This window comes from Biomphalaria glabrata, chromosome 17 (genome assembly GCF_947242115.1).
Source record: "Biomphalaria glabrata chromosome 17, xgBioGlab47.1, whole genome shotgun sequence".
NCBI lineage: Eukaryota > Metazoa > Mollusca > Gastropoda > Planorbidae > Biomphalaria > Biomphalaria glabrata.
This window is the reverse complement of record NC_074727.1, coordinates 28,203,469-28,228,505: the sequence shown is the minus strand read 5'-3', so window position 1 is coordinate 28,228,505 and position 25,037 is coordinate 28,203,469. Positions and strand designations below refer to the sequence as shown.

The 25,037-nt window shown below is 37.0% G+C and overlaps 1 protein-coding gene across 5 annotated transcripts in view; it reads left to right on the top strand.

Annotated features, from left to right (window-relative positions):
* LOC106080086 (nucleoporin NUP42-like) overlaps positions 1-25,037 on the top strand; it is a 29,374-nt gene that overhangs the window by 1,187 nt on the left and 3,150 nt on the right. For 3 of the 5 annotated variants that reach the window (XM_056015450.1, XM_056015452.1, XM_056015451.1), the window contains exons 2-7: positions 5,911-6,044; positions 9,093-9,246; positions 9,460-9,554; positions 13,312-13,388; positions 20,982-21,068; positions 23,592-23,632. In XM_056015450.1, coding sequence (XP_055871425.1) covers positions 5,972-6,044; positions 9,093-9,246; positions 9,460-9,554; positions 13,312-13,388; positions 20,982-21,068; positions 23,592-23,632 — 527 coding nt within the window. In that variant the 5' untranslated portion in view covers positions 5,911-5,971. Of the gene's footprint in view, positions 1-2,416; positions 2,638-3,449; positions 3,552-5,910; positions 6,045-9,092; positions 9,247-9,459; positions 9,555-13,311; positions 13,389-20,981; positions 21,069-23,591; positions 23,633-25,037 lie in introns of those variants that run through there. The other 2 variants (XM_056015455.1, XM_056015454.1) reach the window with 2 other exon arrangements.

The following is a 25,037-nucleotide window of genomic DNA, read 5'->3' as shown; positions in this document are numbered from 1 at the left end:
TTTATACTACTAGTAACTAATTACTACTTTTTTTTTTATAGACTATACTATAGTCTAGATCTAATATACTATATATATATTAGTATATATATATAATTATATATAATATATATGACTATTGAATATACAAAACCCAAAAGAAAAATCTTACTATGGAATAAATGTAACCTAACACAACTACACCAAGCTGCATTAAACTTTCAACAAACATTCTTATTATAAAAAGACATTAACCAACCAGTCGATGGCCTCTGGAATTTCATTAAAAACCATCTTAAAAGCATTATAGAAAATCATATACCAACTAAATACACATCAAACAAAATAAATAAATGCTGGTTTAATAATAGACTAAAGAAGTTTTGTAAATAGAAGGAAAACCTATATAGAAAATTTAAAGAAACTAATGCAGAAAGAGTTTACAAAAAGTATATATAAAAATTAAACACTTAACCCAAAAAGTAAGCAGACAGCTGCAGAGTGAATACATAAACAATGTAATATCTTAAGATAACAACAAAAACCTATGGTCATACATTAAGTCTAAGAAAATGGAAACAACAGGCATAGCGCCATTAAAAGACAAACATAACATAATACATAATGATAATGAAACTAAAGCAAACATCCTAAACAAATACTTTGCATCAGCATTCTCAGCCCCAGGAGACAAAGACATATTACTGAATTTGAACCAAGTAGACAACATAGAAGATATAGTAGTACAAGAAAATGGAATTCAAAAACTATTAGCCAACACCAAACCAAATAAAGCTTCTGGACCTGATGGTATTCCAGCTAGATTACTTAAAGAACTAAGCAATGAGCTAGCCCCAGTGTTCAAAATACTCTTTCAGGCTTCACTTAACCAGGGCAGAGCACCAAAGGACTGGAAAGAATCTAATGTCACCCCCCTATTTAAAAAAGGAGAAAAATCTGACCCAGGAAACTACAGACCAGTATCACTTACCAGCATCGCATGTAAAATCCTAGAACACATAATATGTAGCAACATCATAAACCACTTAAACATAATGTCCTCACACCATACCAACATGGCTTTAGAAAATATAGATCATGTGAAACACAACTAATAGGACTAATTGATGATTTTTCAAAAGGTTTAGATAATAGTGAACAAATAGATGCTATCTTACTAGATTTTTCTAAGGCTTTTGACAAAGTTCACCACCATAGTTTGCTTAAAAAATTAAAATATTTTGGCATTAATGGTTCACTGCATCAGTGGATTAAAGATTTTCTGATAGGGAGAGAACAAACTGTAATAATAAATGGCTCTAAATCAACACCAATAACAGTAAACTCAGGTGTACCTCAAGGAACAGTCTTGGGTCCACTACTATTTTTAATTTACATAAATGATTTACCAAATTGCATTACCTCAGGAACAAAAGTCAGATTATTTGCAGACGATTGCATTATATATAGAACAATAAAAACAACACAGGACACAGATATTTTACAAAGAGAATTAGATGAATTACAGAAATGGGAATCAAATTGGAGCATGTCTTTCCACCCAGAAAAAATGTCATTTGTTAATAGTAACAAAAAAACTAAAACAAATTAATTCTACTTATCTTATTCATGGCAAACCAGTAACACAGACTAAAAACGCAAAATACCTAGGTGTTATAATAAATGAAAAACTGTCATGGAATCCACATATTGATGAAACTACAAAAAAATCAAACAAAGCATTAGGATTTATTAAAAGAAATTTCTATAAATCAAATAAGAACATAAAACTAAAATGTTATTTAACCTTGGTTAGGCCAATAATAGAATATGCATCCTCTGTTTGGGACCCCTCAACTCAAGAAAACATTAAGAAACTGGAACAGCCACAAAATAGAGCAGTGAGATTCATAACAAACGAATATTCACATTTGACTAGAGTAACACCTTTAGTAAAATCACTAAATTTAGAAAGCCTTCAGGACAGAAGGCTCAAAAGTAAAGTAGCAATCATACATAAAACACTGAACCATAATCTTCAAATACAAAAACAAAATTTAATAAAATACTCTGAAAGACACAAAAATAAAGGCACATTCCTCGTCCCATATGCTAGGACAAATTTGTACAAACACTCCTTCTTCCCTAGTGCTATTAGAGCATGGAATGGGTTGCCTGAGCTAGCCAGGAAAACCAGTGACTTGGCTGAATTTAAGTCATTGGTTAATATGCATGACTAAATGCATGACGCGTAGGACGTAATCATCTTCTTTTTTGAAGTAACGTCTGTATTATATAAGATAAGATAAGAATATTGTCTATATAGATTTAATCAATATTTTTTTTTAAATAGGTGCTGGTACTCAGTGATGGATTGCCTAACTTTTAACTAGATCTACTAGATCTAGATCTAATTATTATCTAAAAAATTAATAATAAATAAATGTTAAAATACAAGAAAAGTAATCATTTTTTCCCCACATTGAAAAGGTGCTGGTACTCCGTACCGGTGCATACCGTCACAAAAAAAAGCACTGGACTTAATAGATCTATAGTATAATAGTCGGTGTTAGTTTATGTGACTAGTGACTAGATATTTAGAATCAGGTTCCTCTTATATTTTAAGAATATGCAGAAAAAAATGCAGATTACAAATATGTAATTTGATTTTTCCGGAGATTATTAGTTTTTAAAAATATATATATTATATTTTTGTTTTATTTTTATTACCGTATATTGTCATTGGAAATATAATATGCCATTTTAGTTTGTTTAGACTCAACACTAGACTATCTCCTTAACTATATCACTCCATTGGCTGTAGGTCAAAGCTTCAAGTCAAAGTGTTCATCTAGGGCATGAATACATCTAAACAAGACAAATCTTTCACCTTTATATTCATACTCAAGTTTTACTTAGAATATTTTTTGTTTCTTCTAATGTACTAAAAGTGAAGCCCAGATTATCACAGCAACAATTACTGCTATTTATTAAAATTGGTTCCATGGGAAAGGCTTTGAGTGTCAAACATTCAGGAGCCAGTGACCCCCTAGGTAGTTTACTGAACTCAGTGCTACACCCAGTCAGAGCCTGCAACACTCTTGAGTGTATCCACATTTACCATTCCTTTGGATACATCAGCTATGTTCAGAGAGGGGAACTGCTGTGTGGGCAAAATAGTTTCAACAACTGCTAATTCCCAGGCATTCATTTCAATCTTGAGATGATTCATTGTCACTTTGCAACAGACATTAGCAATTGAGTTATTCTTTATCTACTACAGAGACAATAATATGCCTGAAGGGTTTTGTCTAGTATTATGCTAAAATAAAAAACACTAAAAGTCTATAAAATAAATAATTGCAGAAGTTAATCAATGCTATTTAATACAATCCTAATAATTTTAAAAGAACACAGAACAGATATAATTTCTCAGCAATTACATTAAAGTGGTGTTCAGTGACTGGTCAGTGTTCAGTGACTGTGATCAGTGTTCAGTGACTGTGATCAGTGTTCAGTGACAGTGATCAATGTTCAGTGACTTTGATCAGTGTTCAGTGACAGTGATCAGTGTTCGGTGACAGTGATCAGTGTTCGGTGACTGTGATCAGTGACTGATTAGTGTTCAGTGACTGTGATCAGTGACAGAGATTGGTGTTCAGTGACAGTGATCAGTGTTTAGTGACTGTGTTCAGTGATCAGTGACTGTGATCAGTGACTGTGATCAGTGTTCAGTGACTGTGATCAGTGTTCAGTGACTGTGATCAGTGTTCGGTGACTGAGATCAGTGTTCAATGAACAGGAAAACACAAAAACTGCATTTGGTGTTGAATTGAGCCTTGGAATGTATTTTCAAATCAAATCTGAACTATGACTTGTACTATATAGGATCACAGCTATTTCTTGTGCTACATAGGATCACAGCTATTTTTTGTACTACATAGGATCACAGCTATTTCTTGTACTATATAGGATCACAGCTATTTCTTGTACTACATAGGATCACAGCTATTTCTTGTACTATATAGGATCACAGCTATTTCTTGTACTATATAGGATCACAGCTATTTCTTGTACTATATAGGATCACAGCTATTTCTTGTACTACATAGGATCACAGCTATTTCTTGTACTACATAGGATCACAGCTATTTCTTGTACTATATAGGATCACAGCTATTTCTTGTACTACATAGGATCACAGCTATTTCTTGTACTATATAGGATCACAGCTATTTCTTGTGCTACATAGGATCACAGCTATTTCTTGTACTACATAGGATCACAGCTATTTCTTGTACTACATAGGATCACAGCTATTTCTTGTACTATATAGGATCACAGCTATTTCTTGTGCTACATAGGATCACAGCTATTTCTTGTACTACATAGGATCACAGCTATTTCTTGTACTATATAGGATCACAGCTATTTCTTGTACTACATAGGATCACAGCTATTTCTTGTACTATATAGGATCACAGCTATTTCTTGTACTACATAGGATCACAGCTATTTCTTGTACTATATAGGATCACAGCTATTTCTTGTGCTACATAGGATCACAGCTATTTCTTGTACTACATAGGATCACAGCTATTTCTTGTACTATATAGGATCACAGCTATTTCTTGTACTACATAGGATCACAGCTATTTCTTGTACTATATAGGATCACAGCTATTTCTTGTGCTACATAGGATCACAGCTATTTCTTGTACTACATAGGATCACAGCTATTTCTTGTACTACATAGGATCACAGCTATTTCTTGTACTATATAGGATCACAGCTATTTCTTGTGCTACATAGGATCACAGCTATTTCTTGTACTACATAGGATCACAGCTATTTCTTGTACTATATAGGATCACAGCTATTTCTTGTACTACATAGGATCACAGCTATTTCTTGTACTATATAGGATCACAGCTATTTCTTGTACTACATAGGATCACAGCTATTTCTTGTACTATATAGGATCACAGCTATTTCTTGTGCTACATAGGATCACAGCTATTTCTTGTACTATATAGGATCACAGCTATTTCTTGTGCTACATAGGATCACAGCTATTTCTTGTACTACATAGGATCACAGCTATTTCTTGTACTATATAGGATCACAGCTATTTCTTGTACTACATAGGATCACAGCTATTTCTTGTACTATATAGGATCACAGCTATTTCTTGTGCTGCATAGGATCACAGCTATTTCTTGTACTATATAGGATCACAGCTATTTCTTGTGCTACATAGGATCACAGCTATTTCTTGTACTACATAGTATCACAGCTATTTCTTGTACTATATAGGATCACAGCTATTTCTTGTACTACATAGGATCACAGCTATTTCTTGTACTATATAGGATCACAGCTATTTCTTGTGCTGCATAGGATCACAGCTATTTCTTGTACTATATAGGATCACAGCTATTTCTTGTGCTACATAGGATCACAGCTATTTCTTGTACTACATAGGATCACAGCTATTTCTTGTACTACATAGGATCACAGCTATTTCTTGTGCTACATAGGATCACAGCTATTTCTTGTACTACATAGGATCACAGCTATTTCTTGTGCTACATAGGATCACAGCTATTTCTTGTACTACATAGGATCACAGCTATTTCTTGTACTACATAGGATCACAGCTATTTCTTGTACTACATAGGATCACAGCTATTTCTTGTACTACATAGGATCACAGCTATTTCTTGTACTACATAGGATCACAGCTATTTCTTACCGTCCATTAGTTGAAGAAAAGAAAGTTTTGTGTGTTAAGCCTTTACCAAGTCAAAAAATATAATACAATTTTTTTCCTAGTTCCTGAAAGTCAGTATTCAGATTAGTGAATCTAGGATAATTATCTTTATTTTTATTATTTTATTTTACAATTTAACTATTATTATTACTTTTCAGATCATGTATAGAATCTAGCTAGATCTAAGTCTAGAGTCTATCCAAGTCTCCAAATCCTAGAATGCCTGTGTGTCAATTTTTCCTGGAAGGCCGATGCAGATATGGAGAACGTTGTCGGAATGAACATCCTCGAGGTCATTTTTTTTTTTCAATGCTCAGAATATTGCGTCATTAGAATCTAGAGATGAAGTCTAGTTTCTAATTGAGGTACAATAGTTTTCAAAGGTTATTGATTTCCCTAGAACATTGACCACGTCACCACAAATACAATACCTTGTCAAAAAACCCAGCCTCCTCTGAAACATTGGCCATGTCCTCAAAGTCCCTATGCAATCCTAATCAAGGTCACTTTGTATGGGCCTAACACTATTTACAAATGTGGCACATCTAGTCAGCTCTGACACAATTCACAAATGTGACACATCTAGTCAGCTCTGACACAATTCACAAATGTGGCACATCTAGTCAGCTCTGACACAATTCACAAATGTGGCACATCTAGTCAGCTCTGACACAATTCACAAATGTGGCACATCTAGTCAGCTCTGACACAATTCACAAAGTGATACATCTAGTCAGCTCTGACACAGATTTTCAAATTTTTCAATGGTAAATTATTTTACCTTCAAGAATTACTATTTGGCTTTTACTTTTCCTTCAAATTGCATTAGAATTTTACAAAGTTATTTTAAACAATGTTGGTTTGATGCACTGGCGGATTAATAATATATACTAATTATTTATATTTCAACCTTTTTTTAGATTATTTCGCCCCCCCCCCCTCTAGTATGTTGGACAATTTGGTAGGGCCGTGAGGTGCTATGCATCAAACCCGCCCCCCCCCCCCCAACTTTCCAGTGGTGTGTGGGGGGGGGTGATCCAATTCATTTGTAGAAATCACAGCTTGTAAACCGAATAAATTAAATATTTATATTAAAATTTGTTATTGGTGTTTTAAGCTATCTTTATATTATGGCGTTCCCCTGTTGGTGATTGGGGGGGGGGCGAATAGCTCTACTGCCCTTCCCAAATAAACCCTTTGAGTGGGGGGGCGGTCCTACTTTTATGGGGAAATCGTAGTTTGTGAACAAAACTAGTTGAATTAAAATATAAATTTTAAATTATATCACTCCCCTTCTGGTATCCTGGCCGATTCGGTGGGGTTGGGGGGGGGGGGGGGATAGCATCTTCTGTCCTCCCCCACTCTAGCCCTCTGAGTGGGGGGGGTTCCTATTTTTATTGAGAAATCATAGTATGTGAACACAATTAGTTGAATATCTATATAATAAAAGCTATGTATTGATATGTGCATCCATTTGTATATTATGTCGCATCACACTCTAATCTCAAATGTTATGTAAAATGAAAAAGGGTTGTACCAGGTGGGAGGGGCGATACATGCAATTGCCTTCCGCCCATCAGACAAACGAATACTTTTTCTTTTTTGTATTATAGTTAAGAAATTACAAAATTAAGAAAAATCTGTCACTAATATAATTTACATATGCTATAAATTTAATTCTTATATCGAGTCGCCCTACCCCTATTCTTTAATGCCAGATGCAATCATTAGCAGAAATTATAAAAAGGAGCGAGCATTAATCGTTTTCACTCTACCGCCCCTCGACTTTCCAGACAAAAACATGAGGTTTTAAAACAGAGTAGTCAAATATGGCGACAGAGTTTATGTAATTTCACATGAATTTATCATATTTTTTTAAAGAAAGACTTTGCTTTGGAAAATTTAGAATTCATATAAAATTTTTCAGTTTAAGAGTAACGATTGAGATGAGTTCTGAACCAAATATTCTTTTCCTAGTCGCCTTTTTCCAGCCTTAACTCAATCTGCTATTTTTCTAGTTAAATAAATTTGGGACTATAGCTCACAATTTATGCTGCTTCAATCCCAAAAATGCAAAAAAAAATTTAGAGTAGAATCTGATTGGTCCACTTAATTTCTCCTCCCACTTTCGAAATTTTTTGTTAGAGCTTTGAATTATAGTTCAACAAAACAAAGTTACAAACAAGCCTATTGAACAATTTTTTTAAAATTTTTCGAATATTTTTTTTTTCAGCGGCGATCCTAAAAGCCTTAATCTAAATATTTGGGGTATCTTGAAATCGTTTTATTTGCATTGTAGTAAGGGCCTATAAATTCATATTAGAATATTTTTTTAAGTAAAACATTATGAAAATGTCATTTTTGAATAGAATGAATAATGAACTGTAGATGTCAGGAGACTGCCTTTCTGCATTGAAGAGTGGATGAAAACGCTTGGCCCTGAACTCACTGATAAATAATGAGCTATAGATGTCAAGAGAATGCCTTTCTGCAGTGAAGAATGCAAGAAAACGCTTTTGGCATAGGGGCTTTGCCCCAACACCACTGATCAATAATGAGCTGTTATTGTCTGGAGAAGGTGTTTCTGCAGTGGAAAAAATGCAAGAAAATGCTTTTGGCGTAGGGGCTTTGCCCTGAAACCCACTGAGGAGGCTTAAAGCGCTCCCCCAGCCCCCCAAACTATCAAGAGAAAGGCATTAACATTATTATTATTTTTTTTATTTTTTTTCGTCGAAGGTTGAGAAACACTGCTTTTTACGCATATAAGAAAAAAAAAACATTCTTAGACCTCTATTCAGGTCACTCCTTCATGGAGAAACCTTGAGAGACGCCGATCTCAAATATTGCTCCTATAAGACTTATAATTTTTCAAAGTAAAAAAAATAAATAAATGTAGATTTGGCTAGAGACTTAATCTAAGTCTAGATCAAACATTGATTTTGAAAGCACTAACATGTTCAGGAATTCCGAAATGTAAGGCATTTATTGATTCAATTAATGTTTGAGCATCTTCTTTTCAATCTAGATTAAAAGGCCCAGATCTGTATCATTTGAATTTATCAATATGAAATTTTAAGTTGCTTTAAGTTTATTGATAGATTATCTTATCCTTGCTTATATTTTTACATATATCTAATATAGATTACATAAAGATTCTAGATCTAGAAGGTTAATGACTGATGATATCATTGTCTCTACAGATGATGTAATGACTGATGATATTATGTCTCCACAGATGATGTAATGACTGATGATATTATGTCTCCACAGATGATGTAATGACTGATGATATTATGTCTCTACAGCTGATGTAATGACTGATGATATTATGTCTCTACAGGTGGGGTCCAGAGAAATCTGTTTGGAGGAGGAGGAGGGGAACGTAAGATCACATTTAGAGACAGCTTTAATAATGCTGGTCAGAATGAAAAGTACAAATGGTCTTCAAGTAACCAACAGTACCAGGCCACGTCACAGAGCTCACTAGATGTTGTGTAAGTGTTTTCATTCAATAAAATGTACACAATTTTGGTCTCAGCAAATGTAAATTATTCACTCCTAGCATACCTAGGGGATACATTCCTAGAAGGATCAGGTTAAGGTATGCACAGTTAATTCTTAGTGTATGTATGTGGTTTAGTGCTAACAATAGATCACACACAAACACAAGTTGCTGGTATTTCAAGTAAATTTTTCCTCTCTTTCAGGAGTAATTTGCCAAAAGAAATGGAAACTTTTGAAAGTTCTAAAATGTGGCCTTTGACATGTATTGGTCTAGAAGGATATACAAAGTCTTTACCAGGTAAGCAGCCAATTCAATACACATAGGTCTGTTTATTTTATTACATAAAGTTTGTGTGCACCGCAGACAGGCTACACATTCACCTTGGTGAAACACTGCAAGGCATCCATCCCAAGAAATGACAGATGAGGAAAACTTAAATAGACCCAGTGGCATAGCGAGGGTGGGGGGAGGAGAATTTGAAAATCCCCAGGGCCTCCAAATGAGTGTTTTTTACATTAAATATATTACTGGGTTTGCATAGTCATGTGATATTGCACTCATTCTGAATCTTTGGAATAAAAGGCAACGCCATATCATAATTATTATTCTAAGGATCCTGTATTGGTGAATTTCAAGCTTTGGTTTAGAAACAAATGTTGATCACAGAATAGAAACTAAAGTATGTATGTTAAATAGAATTTCCTTTTGATTCTAAAGTGAAGAACTTGACTCTCATTAAGAACACGCACACGCAGGCACATACATAGATAGACAGACAGAGGTTCTCTTTGCACTTTTGAGTCAATGAAATAGTTCAAGAACAACATAAACACCAGGATGGTGGCCTGGTCATGTGGAATGGACTGTCATCATGATTGTTTCAGGTTCACACCCTCTGCTGTTTTGCAGAAGGTTTGGGCTGGGATCTTCTTCTTCGTTCTCATTTTTATGTTCGAGCGTTCAAATGACTAGACCAATAGATGAGATGAACTGCCCAGTAATTTTCATATCAGGAAGCTCTCCATATAGTTTTGGGGTCAGTGTCTTGTACGGGCCTCTTGGTAAAGAGAGCAGTTTTGGAGGACGTGGTCAGCATTCTCTGGTGACACTCCACATTTCAGATTTCACTGGTTTCAATTTTGAGCTTCCGGTACATATTTTGTCGCATGCTGTTTTGTCGGTCCTGAGTCGAAAGACTAAACATTGATCTTGTCGGAATAGCTTAAAACAGGCATCATCTTTCTTGTGATTTGGATGAGAGCTTGTCCATTTCTCATTTATTTTATTTACTATGAGTTTCTTCATTTCTCCTGGATAGAGTGCAATGTTTAATTGTGAGTTTGTTCTCCTACTATTGGCGAGTGTGTCAGCCTTCTCTTTTTCTTCTAGTTCTGGCTGGGATCTAAAAGTCTTCATTTTTGAAGAATCATTTGAAACTTTGCAAGTGTGTACACCAGTATAAGAGGTAGTACTTGACCTGTGTGTGAAATATAACAGAAGCGAGAAGCGTGTACACCAGTATATGAGGTAGTACTTGACCTGTGTGTGAAATATAACAGAAGTGTGTACACCAGTATAAGAGGTAGTACTTGACCTGTGTGTGAAATATAACAGAAGCGTGTCAAATATTTGATGAGTGTGTAAAATAATCTACCTGTACATTTGATTGATGGGGCAATGTGTGTTCTTATACAATCTAGTATTTATTCTCCCTAACATCAAATACTTCAAACAGTTTTGGAGGGTCCAGTCTCTCATTACCATTGAATAGAAATATTTTTAGAATGCCTTGATAAATAGTGACTATCTAAATCAGGGGTGGATAACCTTACTGGCGCATGCACCAAAAGTGGCGCATTGTATGAAGACAAGTATGAGAAAAAAAAATCAAGAAAAACCAAGCATGCTAGCAAAAAATGAAAACAAATGATTTCTAGAAAAAAAAAATAGCAGGAATTTAATCGACTAGCTATTATAATCCCCAAATCAGCTTTGATGTTTAAAATACATGTCCTAATCAGATCCAAAAACCTAGTACATGTTGGTTTTGTGTTATTTTGAGCCTGGGGCATTTTTTGATTTTACCTATTTAAGCTTTTTTGTTATTAGAAAATTTGATCATAATTTCAACATTTTCAAAGAACTCATTTGCCTTTACTTAAGTTACTTTCAGGAAAAACCAGATGGTCAGACATTATGATTACTGAGAAAACCTCATTTAATGTTAGCGAAAAGGCCTTGGCTATGTTTCATCACGCTCACATCTGCAATATTAGAAGTCTTAATATCACTGCCTGGTATGGCAATCTAAGCATTCAAAATGAAAATAAACTTCATAGAATCCTAAATGCTGCTGGTAAAATTATTGGCAAAAAAAGAAATCCATTTGGGCAGCTATTTAAGACAAACATCCATAAAAAAGCTAACAAGATTCTAGAAATAAAAGATCACCCTTTGGGTCAGGATTTTGGGATTTTACCATCACAAAAGAGATACAAGACACCGATAGCAAAGACACAAACTCTTTTTTTTCCCCTGGCAATCAAATCATTTAACAGAAACAATCTGATATAAAATTTTCACATGTAAAGGTTGAGTGAGTCTGGTATGAATGTACATTTTGTTTTTTAATAGTTATAATGTTTTGTTTGGTGTAATGCACAAATTGCAAGACAAATTTCCTTTTGGACAATATAGATTATTATTATTATTATTTGAGGAAGCAAAATTATGTCTAGGAAATCAATTTAATGTTAGTCCACTAAAACTGTCAATGACTGGTAGAGTGACTGGAACTGTAAATCTTAAATAAAAGAATTTTAGGTAGTTCTCTTCTGAGCTATCATTGCTTTATACACCAAGAGGCGGTGTTTGTGTGGGGAACAATTTGAATTTCTACCATGTTATGGAGACCATGTTATGGAGAGCATGGTTGAGTAAATAAGAGAATGTATCAACACTTGTGTGTGATTTCTAAGATCCTTTATTGTGAGTTGTGTTAACTTGCTAAAGAAAAAGATCTCAGAAGATTTTGGAAACTGAAAAATATTGCACTTGATTTTCTAGAAGAGAAAGATGTGCTGCCTAAGGTCTTCTGTGTGAGGGAATGTTTAATGGAGCTTGATGTTACTAGACATCTCAATGAAATGTTTTCTAGTTTTGTAAATGATATCACAGTGATTCTAAATGAAGTTAAAACTTTATCTTTCATTAACAAAAAACAGATCTGAGTCAATTCCCACATTAAGAAGCACAAAGTCTTGAAGATCAAGTCAATTTTACAGAATTCATAGAGACACAGTCGTTGAAATGAAATGGCTGAAGAGGAAGACTGTAGATTGATTTTATTAAGCAAATTTTCAGTTACTGAACAGAATATTCAGAAGATTCCATAAAAAACAGAATTTATTAATCTGAAAACAAATTTAGTACTCAAATTGGAATGAAATGACCTTTCCTCATTACCAAATGCATAGGAATAATTCATTTTTGGTGTTCATTGCCATGTTAACATTTACTAAGAAAATGTTAGCCTATAGTTAAGTCTGTTAGATACTGATATCAGCAAGCATTGTCATCCATGGAAATGATCAAAACAAACCAAGGTCATGAAATTAACTCTAAATATTACAGATTTGGTGCAAGCAGGTCAGAAGTCTTGCTAAAGCTTGTTTTATATAATTTTGCCTGTGTGTGAAATTGTTTTTATTTAAAACTGCTAACAGTGTTCATTATTTATGTTTAGTCTATAGTCCATAAGTTCATAAAAATTTTAAATGCTGTTAACAAAGACAGACTTTATTTATTTATTTTTTGTTAAATTCTTTCCTCTATAACATTCTAATATGTATAACTGACCAAATAGGTCAAAATGACCATACTTTAAGGAACTGAAACTTGTTAAATTTGAAGTGGTGCATCTCAATTAGAGGTGAAAAAAAATTGCCCCCCCCCCCCTTCTAACTATTGTTTATGTAATGATCATGCAACTAAGCCATTGACCATACATTTAGTGTCCATGTTTCTGATAGCATGTCTTGTAACTCTGTTCTAGACTTTGTGGATACAAGTTTTGAAGAGCTAAGACTTGCTGCTTATCAAGCCCTGAAGGAAAACAATTTCAAAACCTTTGTAAGTTCTGTAGTCAAATGTAGTGCAGTTTTACAGCACAGCATCAAGTCAAGAGTCCACCTAGTGTATTCTATATGTCAAGGTTGTACATATCACAGCTAAGTTGTACATATCAATGTTGTACAAATCACATCTAGGTTGTACATCTCACATCTGTCAGTGTTAAGAATTATATATGTTGCTCCATATCTTAACAAAATTAAGATCCAGAGGCCTGACAAGAACATCATTTACAAATAGTCTTACATAGAGTAACCAACTATGTGGTGGATTTAAAGAACAAAATTATGTGTTATTTAATTATATGATACTTATATATGTGCAATGAGAATGATAGAGTGATGAACAGATATTATATACATGTATGTATTAATAATCAAATATAAGCACCTTGCTGTTGTTACAAATTTGTCACCATGGTTTCTTAGTAAACCAGACGCTAAATGATGATGTCACAATGCTGACAACATCAGCAATGTTAGAGTTAGATTTCAACTGACGCCCAACTGGCACCAACTTTTCTGTAATGGCCACTGAAACTCCAGTTGTCAATGATTGACAATCTGACAATGACATTCAAGACTGTAGTAGAAACTTCTGAGAGGATAATACACTCCAACACTGGCAAAGAATCATGTTCAGTAATACACTCCAACACTGGCATCCTATAAACAAAATAAACACAACATTCAACTTGTACTCTAAAACTTATAATAGTGACAACCTCATAGATCATATAATAAGAGATATCACAAACGAAGTAACTCACCCTAAACAGGGGTCCAAAAATCCTACCAAATAATAATTCCAAGGAAAAAAGTACTTGTTTGAACAAACTAATAATCTTTTACGGACCAACACATAGTCCGTTTCAACCAGCTTCAGAGGGTGAACTGCCTTATGACAAAGAATGACCAATCAATGTCACTGGACTATGTGATGAAGCTAACAATTCAAAACAAAAATACAAGACGCTCTCACCCACGTACAATGTTGACGAGTAAAGAAAAAAAACTTAACAGAGTAGGAAGAAAGCAAAAGACACTTGTGTCCAAACCACTGGTGACAAGTGCATCAAGAGGGGAGGGTACCTGGCAATGACCAGTCTTGGAATAAGGGGAGGTCAAACATAAAAGGAGGAGAGAAACTCTTTAATCAGTATGTGATTTAGAACAGTTCACCACCAGTCTCTAACACACTTCTGAACAAAAGGATATCCTAGAACTGCTGTCTGTCCTCTACTTCTGACCACTGCTCATTCTCTATCTGTCCTCTACTTCTGACCACCCCTCATTCTCTATCTGTCCTCTACTTCTGACCACCGCTCATTCTCTGTGTCCTCTACTTCTGGCCACTGCTCATTCTCTGTGTCCTCTACTTCTGACCACCGCTCATTATCTGTGTCCTCTACTTCTGACCACCGCTCATTCTCTGTGTCCTCTACTTCTGACCACCGCTCATTCTCTGTGTCCTCTACTTCTGACCACCGCTCATTCTCTGTGTCCTCTACTTCTGACCACCGCTCATTCTCTATCTGTCCTCTACTTCTGACCACCGCTCATTCTCTATCTGTCCTCTACTTCTGACCACCGCTCATTCTCTATCTGTCCTCTACTTCTGACCACCGCTCATTCTCTATCTGTCCTCTACTTCTGGCCACCGCTCATTCTCTATCTGTCCTCTACTTCTGACTACTGCTCATTCTCTATCTGTCCTCTACTTCTGACCACCGCTCATTCTCTGTGTCCTCTACTTCTGACCACTGCTCATTCTCTATCTGTCCTCTACTTCTGACCATCGCTCATTCTCTGTCTGTCCTCTACTTCTGGCCACCGCTCATTCTCTGTGTCCTCTACTTCTGACTACTGCTCATTCTGTATCTGTCCTCTACTTCTGACTACTGCTCATTCTCTGTCCTCTACTTCTGACCACCGCTCATTCTCTGTCTGTCCTCTACTTCTGACCACCGCTCATTCTCTATCTGTCCTCTACTTCTGACCACTGCTTATTCTCTGTCTGTCCTCTACTTCTGACCAACGCTCATTCTCTGTCTGTCCTCTACTTCTGACCACCGCTCATTCTCTGTGTCCTCTACTTCTGACCACCGCTTATTCTCTATCTGTCCTCTACTTCTGACCACCGCTCATTCTCTATCTGTCCTCTACTTCTGACCACCGCTCATTCTCTATCTGTCCTCTACTTCTGGCCACCGCTCATTCTCTATCTGTCCTCTACTTCTGACTACTGCTCATTCTCTATCTGTCCTCTACTTCTGACCACCGCTCATTCTCTATCTGTCCTCTACTTCTGGCCACCGCTCATTCTCTATCTGTCCTCTACTTCTGACTACTGCTCATTCTCTATCTCTCCTCTACTTCTGACCACCGCTCATTCTCTATCTGTCCTCTACTTCTGACCACCGCTCATTCTCTATCTGTCCTCTACTTCTGACCACCGCTCATTCTCTATCTGTCCTCTACTTCTGGCCACCGCTCATTCTCTATCTGTCCTCTACTTCTGACTACTGCTCATTCTCTATCTGTCCTCTACTTCTGACCACCGCTCATTCTCTGTGTCCTCTACTTCTGACCACTGCTCATTCTCTATCTGTCCTCTACTTCTGACCATCGCTCATTCTCTGTCTGTCCTCTACTTCTGGCCACCGCTCATTCTCTGTGTCCTCTACTTCTGAATACTGCTCATTCTCTATCTGTCCTCTACTTCTGACCAATGCTCATTCTCTGTCCTCTACTTCTGACTACTGCTCATTCTGTATCTGTCCTCTACTTCTGACTACTGCTCATTCTGTCCTCTACTTCTGACCACCGCTCATTCTCTGTCTGTCCTCTACTTCTGACCACCGCTCATTCTCTATCTGTCCTCTACTTCTGACCACTGCTTATTCTCTGTCTGTCCTCTACTTCTGACCAACGCTCATTCTCTGTCTGTCCTCTACTTCTGACCACCGCTCATTCTCTGTGTCCTCTACTTCTGACCACCGCTTATTCTCTATCTGTCCTCTACTTCTGACCACCGCTCATTCTCTATCTGTCCTCTACTTCTGACCACCGCTCATTCTCTATCTGTCCTCTACTTCTGGCCACCGCTCATTCTCTATCTGTCCTCTACTTCTGACTACTGCTCATTCTCTATCTGTCCTCTACTTCTGACCACTGCTCATTCTCTATCTGTCCTCTACTTCTGGCCACCGCTCATTCTCTATCTGTCCTCTACTTCTGACTACTGCTCATTCTCTATCTGTCCTCTACTTCTGACCACCGCTCATTCTCTGTCTGTCCTCTACTTCTGACCAACACTCATTCTCTATCTGTCCTCTACTTCTGACCACCGCTCATTCTCTATCTGTCCTCTACTTCTGACCACCGCTCATTCTCTATCTGTCCTCTACTTCTGACTACTGCTCATTCTCTATCTGTCCTCTACTTCTGACCACCGCTCATTCTCTGTGTCCTCTACTTCTGACCACTGCTCATTCTCTATCTGTCCTCTACTTCTGACCATCGCTCATTCTCTGTCTGTCCTCTACTTCTGGCCACCGCTCATTCTCTGTGTCCTCTACTTCTGAATACTGCTCATTCTCTATCTGTCCTCTACTTCTGACCATCGCTCATTCTCTGTCTGTCCTCTACTTCTGGCCACCGCTCATTCTCTGTGTCCTCTACTTCTGAATACTGCTCATTCTCTATCTGTCCTCTACTTCTGACCAATGCTCATTCTCTGTCCTCTACTTCTGACTACTGCTCATTCTGTATCTGTCCTCTACTTCTGACTACTGCTCATTCTGTCCTCTACTTCTGACCACCGCTCATTCTCTGTCTGTCCTCTACTTCTGACCAACGCTCATTCTCTGTCTGTCCTCTACTTCTGACCACCGCTCATTCTCTGTGTCCTCTACTTCTGACCACCGCTTATTCTCTATCTGTCCTCTACTTCTGACCACCGCTCATTCTCTATCTGTCCTCTACTTCTGACCACCGCTCATTCTCTATCTGTCCTCTACTTCTGGCCACCGCTCATTCTCTATCTGTCCTCTACTTCTGACTACTGCTCATTCTCTATCTGTCCTCTACTTCTGACCACTGCTCATTCTCTATCTGTCCTCTACTTCTGGCCACCGCTCATTCTCTATCTGTCCTCTACTTCTGACTACTGCTCATTCTCTATCTGTCCTCTACTTCTGACCACCGCTCATTCTCTGTCTGTCCTCTACTTCTGACCAACACTCATTCTCTATCTGTCCTCTACTTCTGACCACCGCTCATTCTCTATCTGTCCTCTACTTCTGACCACCGCTCATTCTCTATCTGTCCTCTACTTCTGACTACTGCTCATTCTCTATCTGTCCTCTACTTCTGACCACCGCTCATTCTCTGTGTCCTCTACTTCTGACCACTGCTCATTCTCTATCTGTCCTCTACTTCTGACCATCGCTCATTCTCTGTCTGTCCTCTACTTCTGGCCACCGCTCATTCTCTGTGTCCTCTACTTCTGAATACTGCTCATTCTCTATCTGTCCTCTACTTCTGACCAACGCTCATTCTCTGTCTGTCCTCTACTTCTGACTACTGCTCATTCTGTATCTGTCCTCTACTTCTGACTACTGCTCATTCTCTGTCCTCTACTTCTGACCAATGCTCATTCTCTGTCTGTCCTCTACTTCTGACCACCGCTCATTCTCTATCTGTCCTCTACTTCTGACCACTGCTCATTCTCTATCTGTCCTCTACTTCTGGCCACCGCTCATTCTCTATCTGTCCTCTACTTCTGACTACTGCTCAATCTCTATCTGTCCTCTACTTCTGACCACCGCTCATTCTCTGTCTGTCCTCTACTTCTGACCAACACTCATTCTCTATCTGTCCTCTACTTCTGACCACCGCTCATTCTCTATCTGTCCTCTACTTCTGGCCACCGCTCATTCTCTATCTGTCCTCTACTTCTGACTACTGCTCATTCTCTATCTGTCCTCTACTTCTGACCACCGCTCATTCTCTGTGTCTTCTACTTCTGACCACTGCTCATTCTCTATCTGTCCTCTACTTCTGACCATCGCTCATTCTCTGTCTGTCCTCTACTTCTGGCCACCGCTCATTCTCTGTGTCCTCTACTTCTGAATACTGCTCATTCTCTATCTGTCCTCTACTTCTGACCAACGCTCATTCTCTGTCTGTCCTCTACTTCTGACTACTGCTCATTCTGTATCTGTCCTCTACTTCTGACTACTGCTCATTCTCTGTCCTCTACTTCTGACCACCGCTCATTCTCTATCTGTCCTCTTCTTCTGACCAACACTCATTCTCTGTCTGTCCTCTACTTCTGACCACCGCTCATTCTCTGTCTGTCCTCTACTTCTGACCACCGCTCATTCTCTGTCCTCTATTTCTGACCATTGCTCATTCTCTGTCCTCTATTTCTGACTACCGCTCATTCTCCGTCCTCTACTTCTGACCACCGCTCATTCTCTGTCCTCTATTTCTGACCATTGCTCATTCTCTGTCCTCTATTTCTGACTACCGCTCATTCTCTGTCTGTCCTCTACTTCTGACCACCGCTCATTCTCTGTCCTCTATTTCTGACCACCGCTCATTCTCTGTCCTCTACTTCTGACCACCGCTCATTCTCTGTCCTCTATTTCTGACTACTGCTCATTCTCTGTCCTCTATTTCTGACCACCACTCATTCTCTATATGTCCTCTACTTCTGACCATTGCTCATTCTTTATTTGTCCTCTACTTCTGACCACCGCTCATTCTCTGTCCTCTATTTCTGACCACTGCTCATTCTCTATCTGTCCTCTATTTCTGACCACTGCTCATTCTCTGTCCTCTATTTCTGACTACTGCTCATTCTCTGTCCTCTATTTCTGACCACCACTCATTCTCTATATGTCCTCTACTTCTGACCATTGCTCATTCTTTATCTGTCCTCTACTTCTGACCACAGCTCATTCTCTGTCCTCTATTTCTGACCACTGCTCATTCTCTATCTGTCCTCTATTTCTGACCACCGCTCATTCTCTGTCCTCTATTTCTGACAACCGCTCATCTGTCCATCAATTTCTGACCTCTGCTCATTCTCTATCTGTCCATCAATTTCTGACCTCTGCTCATTCTCTATCTGTCTTTCATTTTCTGACCTCTGCTCATTCTCTGTCTGTCCATCAATTTCTGACTTCTGCTCATTCTCTGTCTGTCCATCAATTTCTGACCTCTGCTCATTCTCTGTCTGTCCATCAATTTCTCACCTCTGTTCATTCTCTGTCTGTCCATCAATTTCTGACCTCTGCTCATTCTCTGTCTGTCCATCAATTTCTGACCTCTGCTCATTCTCTGTCTGTCCATCAATTTTTGACCTCTGCTCATTCTCTGTCTGTCCATCAATTTCTGCTCACATCTCTCTACTGCCATTGAAGGCTTAATGTCATCACCTGACTGACTCTGACTGAGAAGAGATTCTTCACTTTGATATCTCTCTGTGGCATTTTATATCTCGAGAGACAATATTTTCCCTTTGCAATTTCTTGTGTGACTAAAGAGGCCAATCCTTGATACACAGCTGCAATTGCAGGTTGGGCATATGTAATCACCAGGCGCCGTTGCATTTTCACCCTTCTTTCTGCTTCTGTTGTGTATGGCATCTGCAATCCGAGACCCTTCCTTTATGCTCTCTCTCCATGTGGATCTATCCAGCTGCTAGTGTCGATTTTGAAGAACTTCATGTTCATATACCGTAAAAGTGGGCGACCAGCGGCTCTCCTGCTTTCTATTAGATCGCCATACAGAATGTCTTGTGGAAGTCAAATACTTGCATTCTAAGAACATGGCCAGTTTGATATACTGACACATAAACAAACTTTTATTCCAATCACAAATCAATCCATACAGTAGCTGCTTATTCAAATATCCAAAAACCAGGAACTTAAACCAATGTTTGAACAAAAGTATTTTTGGTTTCAAAAACATATTTCTAGTTTATCTTTTCAATAAATTAGAATCACTGCATTGGTTCTTACTAATGCAGTGATTCTAACCATAACCAAGTGTTGCATTAGTTCAATGTCACACCAAGTGTTGCATTAGTTCAATGTCACACCAAGTGTTGCATTAGTTCAATGTCACACCAAGTTGTTTCATTAGTTCAATGTCACACCAAGTGTTGCATTAGTTCAATGTCACACCAAGTGTTGCATTAGTTCAATGTCACACCAAGTGTTGCATTAGTTCAATGTCACACCAAGTGTTGCATTAGTTCAATGTCACACCAAGTGTTGCATTAGTTCAATGTCACACCAAGTGTTGCTTAGTTCAATGTCACACCAAGGGTTGCATTAGTTCAATGTCACACCAAGTGTTGCATTAGTTCAATGTCACACCAAGTGTTGCATTAGTTCAATGTCACACCAAGTGTTGCATTAGTTCAATGTCACACCAAGTTGTTTCATTAGTTCAATGTCACACCAAGTGTTGCATTAGTTTAATATCACACCAAGTGTTGCATTGATTTATACTGACATATTTAAACAGCAAGTTCTTGAAATGTTTCAAGTCCTCAACACTTTGTTGCATGTTCTAGGCAGACAGATATCACCAACAGCTTGAAGAAGTGAAAACAAAGAGAGATGTCTTAAAGCACGTCACCATGGAAACCAAATCTAAACTGGTAAATAGGAAACACAAAAACAAATATGTTCAGAACTCTTTATTGTAGACCAGAAAGTTCATAGTTCAACTTTTCATTTCTTTGTGTTCATATTTGTATCATTTTGTCAGTTTCTAAGTTAACAGTCAAACCTGTCTCTATGTCACTGACAGTTTCTAAGTTAATTGACAATAGTCAAACTTATTTCTACTCTGTTGTGTCACTGACAGTTTCTAAGTTAAAAGTTAGCTACACTATTGCTTTTCTTTATTAGAACAACCCTCCTTAAAAAAACGAGTTAAATGACTCAGTATCAGACAGCCATCTCGCTTAAGCAAAGTAGTTTCTGCTCTTATTTCATGTCAATAGTTAAAGATACACATCTGTAGAGTGAAGTCCTGTGTACCTAAGTTTTAAGATACACCTCTGTAGAGTGAAGTCCTGTGTACCTAAGTTTTAAGATACACCTCTGTAGAGTGAAGTGCAGTGTACCTAAGTTTTAAGATACACCTCTGTAGAGTGAAGTCCTGTGTACCTAAGTTTTAAGATACACCTCTGTAGAGTGAAGTGCTGTGTACCTAAGTTTAAAGATACACCTCTGTAAAGTGAAGTCCTGTGTACCTAAGTTTTAAGATACACCTCTGTAGAGTGAAGTGCTGTGTACCTAAGTTTAAAGATACACCTCTGTAGAGGGAAGTCCTGTGTACCTAAGTTTTAAGATACACCTCTGTAGAGGGAAGTCCTGTGTACCTAAGTTTAAAGATACACCTTTGTAAAGTGAAGTCCTGTGTACCTAAGTATAAAGATACACCTTTGTAAATTGAAGTCCTGTGTACCTAAGTTTAAAGATACACCTCTGTAGAAGGAAGTGCTGTGTACCTAAGTTTTAAGATACACCTCTGTAGAGGGAAGTGCTGTGTACCTAAGTTTTAAGATACACCTCTGTAGAGGGAAGTGCTGTGTACCTAAGTTTTAAGATACACCTCTGTAGAGGGAAGTGCTGTGTACCTAAGTTTTAAGATACACCTCTGTAGAGGGAAGTGCTGTGTACCTAAGTTTTAAGATACACCTCTGTAGAGGGAAGTGCTGTGTACCTAAGTTTTAAGATACACCTCTGTAGAGGGAAGTGCTGTGTACCTAAGTTTAAAGATACACCTCTGTAGAGGGAAGTGCTGTGTAAACTTGTTCTGGAGTGAAGTTGTATGTTTCTAAGGTAGGGACAAGGAGGGCATCAGTTTTTGATGATGATGAAACCTTTGAGCTGGTCTGTCATAATTTATGTTAAGAAGTCAAATGGGTGATAATGGAGCTGGAGAATGATTCAAGATGTGAGATAGTAATGACATGTGTTTGTAGTGAGTTACATTTTGTTTCAATGTTTCATTTTGTTACTGTCTCACCTCCAGTTAAATCTGTGTAGATTGTTTATAATAGTTTCTATTTTGAGTTTTTGTTTACAAAAGAAGTTTGTTCAAGTTTTTTGAAGTTTATAGTTTCATCAATATGTGGATTCCATGACAGTTTTTCATTTATTATAACACCTAGGTATTTTGCGTTTTTAGTCTGTGTTACTGGTTTGCCATGAATAAGTGGAATTAATTTGTTTTAGTTTTTTTTTTACTCTTAACAACTGACATTTTTCTGGGTGGAAAGACATGCTCCAATTTGATTCCCATTTCTGTAATTCATCTAATTCTCTTTGTAAAATATCTGTGTCTTTACTGTTTTTATTGTTCTATATATTATGCAATCATCTGATATTGGAAAATATCACCTGTTTGATGTTATCATGTTCTACATTTGACTTCTGTTTGGTGTTATCATGTTCTACATTTGACTTCTGTTTGGTGTTATCATGTTCTACATTTGACTTCTGTTTGATGTTATCATGTTCTACATTTGACTTCTGTTTGATGTTATCATGTTCTACATTTGACTTCTGTTTGGTGTTATCATGTTCTACATTTGACTTCTGTTTGGTGTTATCATGTTGTACATTTGACTTCTGTTTGATGTTATCATGTTCTACATTTGACTTCTGTTTGATGTTATCATGTTCTACATTTGACTTCTGTTTGATGTTATCATGTTCTACATTTGACTTCTGTTTGATGTTATCATGTTCTACATTTGACTTCTGTTTGATGTTATCATGTTCTACATTTGACTTCTGTTTGATGTTATCATGTTCTACATTTGACTTCTGTTTGATGTTATCATGTTCTACATTTGACTTCTGTTTGATGTTATCATGTTCTACATTTGACTTCTGTTTGGTGTTATCATGTTCTACATTTGACTTCTGTTTGATGTTATCATGTTCTACATTTGACTTCTGTTTGATGTTATCATGTTCTACATTTGACTTCTGTTTGGTGTTATCATGTTCTACATTTGACTTCTGTTTGATGTTATCATGTTCTACACTAGTCTTATGTTTGGTTGTTAAGGTGTTTTACTGTTTGCAAAGTTGTAATACGTCAAACACAATACAATTTTTAATTATTCTAATATTTCTGTTCACAATGTTCTTGTCTCTTTCAGATCTCATTTTTGGATGCTGCCAGAACACAACTGTCTCAAGGGTATTTATTACAAAGCTTATATCAACTCGCTCTGTCAGTCTGTCTGGTAAAAAGTTTGTACACATTATTTCTCCCACACCCAATCACGGATCAAGCTGAAAATTTTACACCATTATTTCTTTTACCTGACAACACAAGAATCAATAAATAAAATGTAGCTACTGGTAATTAATTATTTTATGTGGTATCTCGAAAAAGGGAAAGAAATTGTTCTTGACTGAAGTAGTGGTATAAACTGAATTAGTCCCATTTATAGGCCGTCGTCTGAGTCTTAGTGAACACAAAAATGAACTAGGACAAGAAGACTATGGAAACAAGACATGTGACTCTACCATTGGCTGTGTTCACAAGAACTTCCCTAGCAGAATGGGTTTATACAATGTCAGCTTGAGGAGCCTTGAGTTCCAAGTCAGGTTGTTCCCCCTTTTTTTGTTTTCATAAAGGCTATTTTATTGTTAGTTTAGATCTAATTAAATTGTTTTAATTACTTAACTGATCCAAACTAATTGATACAACTATGCTTAATATAAGCTTTGTTTTTTTTTTAAAGTATTTTTTAAATATTTTCTTTTTATTATATATAAAATTTAACAGAAATATTATAACTTACCCTTTTTTACAAAGGTTATATCAACTGACTGTCTGTTAAAAAGTTTGTGCACGTTATTACTCCCACACCCAATCTCGGATCAAGCTGAAATTTTACCTGACAACAAAAGAATCAATAAAAAAATTAGCCAATTAGTTAGTTTTAATTATTGGTAGTTAATTATTTTGTTTGATAAGAGAAAGAGAATGTACTTGAGTGGAAGTTAAGCTCCCAATTTAGTCCTGGCCACTTGAAAGTAAGGTTGAAACAAACAATGGATAAATATACAAGTTTCTATTTCAATACAAAACTTTTCACCTACCAGTCAGGAGTTGTTAGAATGTCGGCTTGAGGCATGAGTTCCAATTTAGATTGTTACCCCCCCCCCCCCTTTTTTTTAATGCTAAAATTCAACCATTCAGCCAAACAATTCTTTTCTGTCATCCCCCCCCCCCCATTTTTCCAACTGGTCCAGATTAGTGTTTTGATTAGAGTAACACCTTTAGTAAAATCACTAAATTGAGAAACACATCAGGATAGAAGACTTAAAAGCAAAGTAGCAATTATACATAAAACACATCACCATAATATTCGAATACAAAAACAAAACCTAATAAAATACTCAGACACAAAGAGAAAGGCACATTCCTTGTTCCATATGTTAGGACAAATTTGAATTTGAGTCAGCCAGGAAAACCAAGAACTCGGCAGAATTTAAGTTATGCATGACTAGATTGACCTAGGAATATGCATAGGACGTAATCATCTTCTTTTTTGAAGTAACGTTTGTATTTTATAAGATAAGATAGGATCATA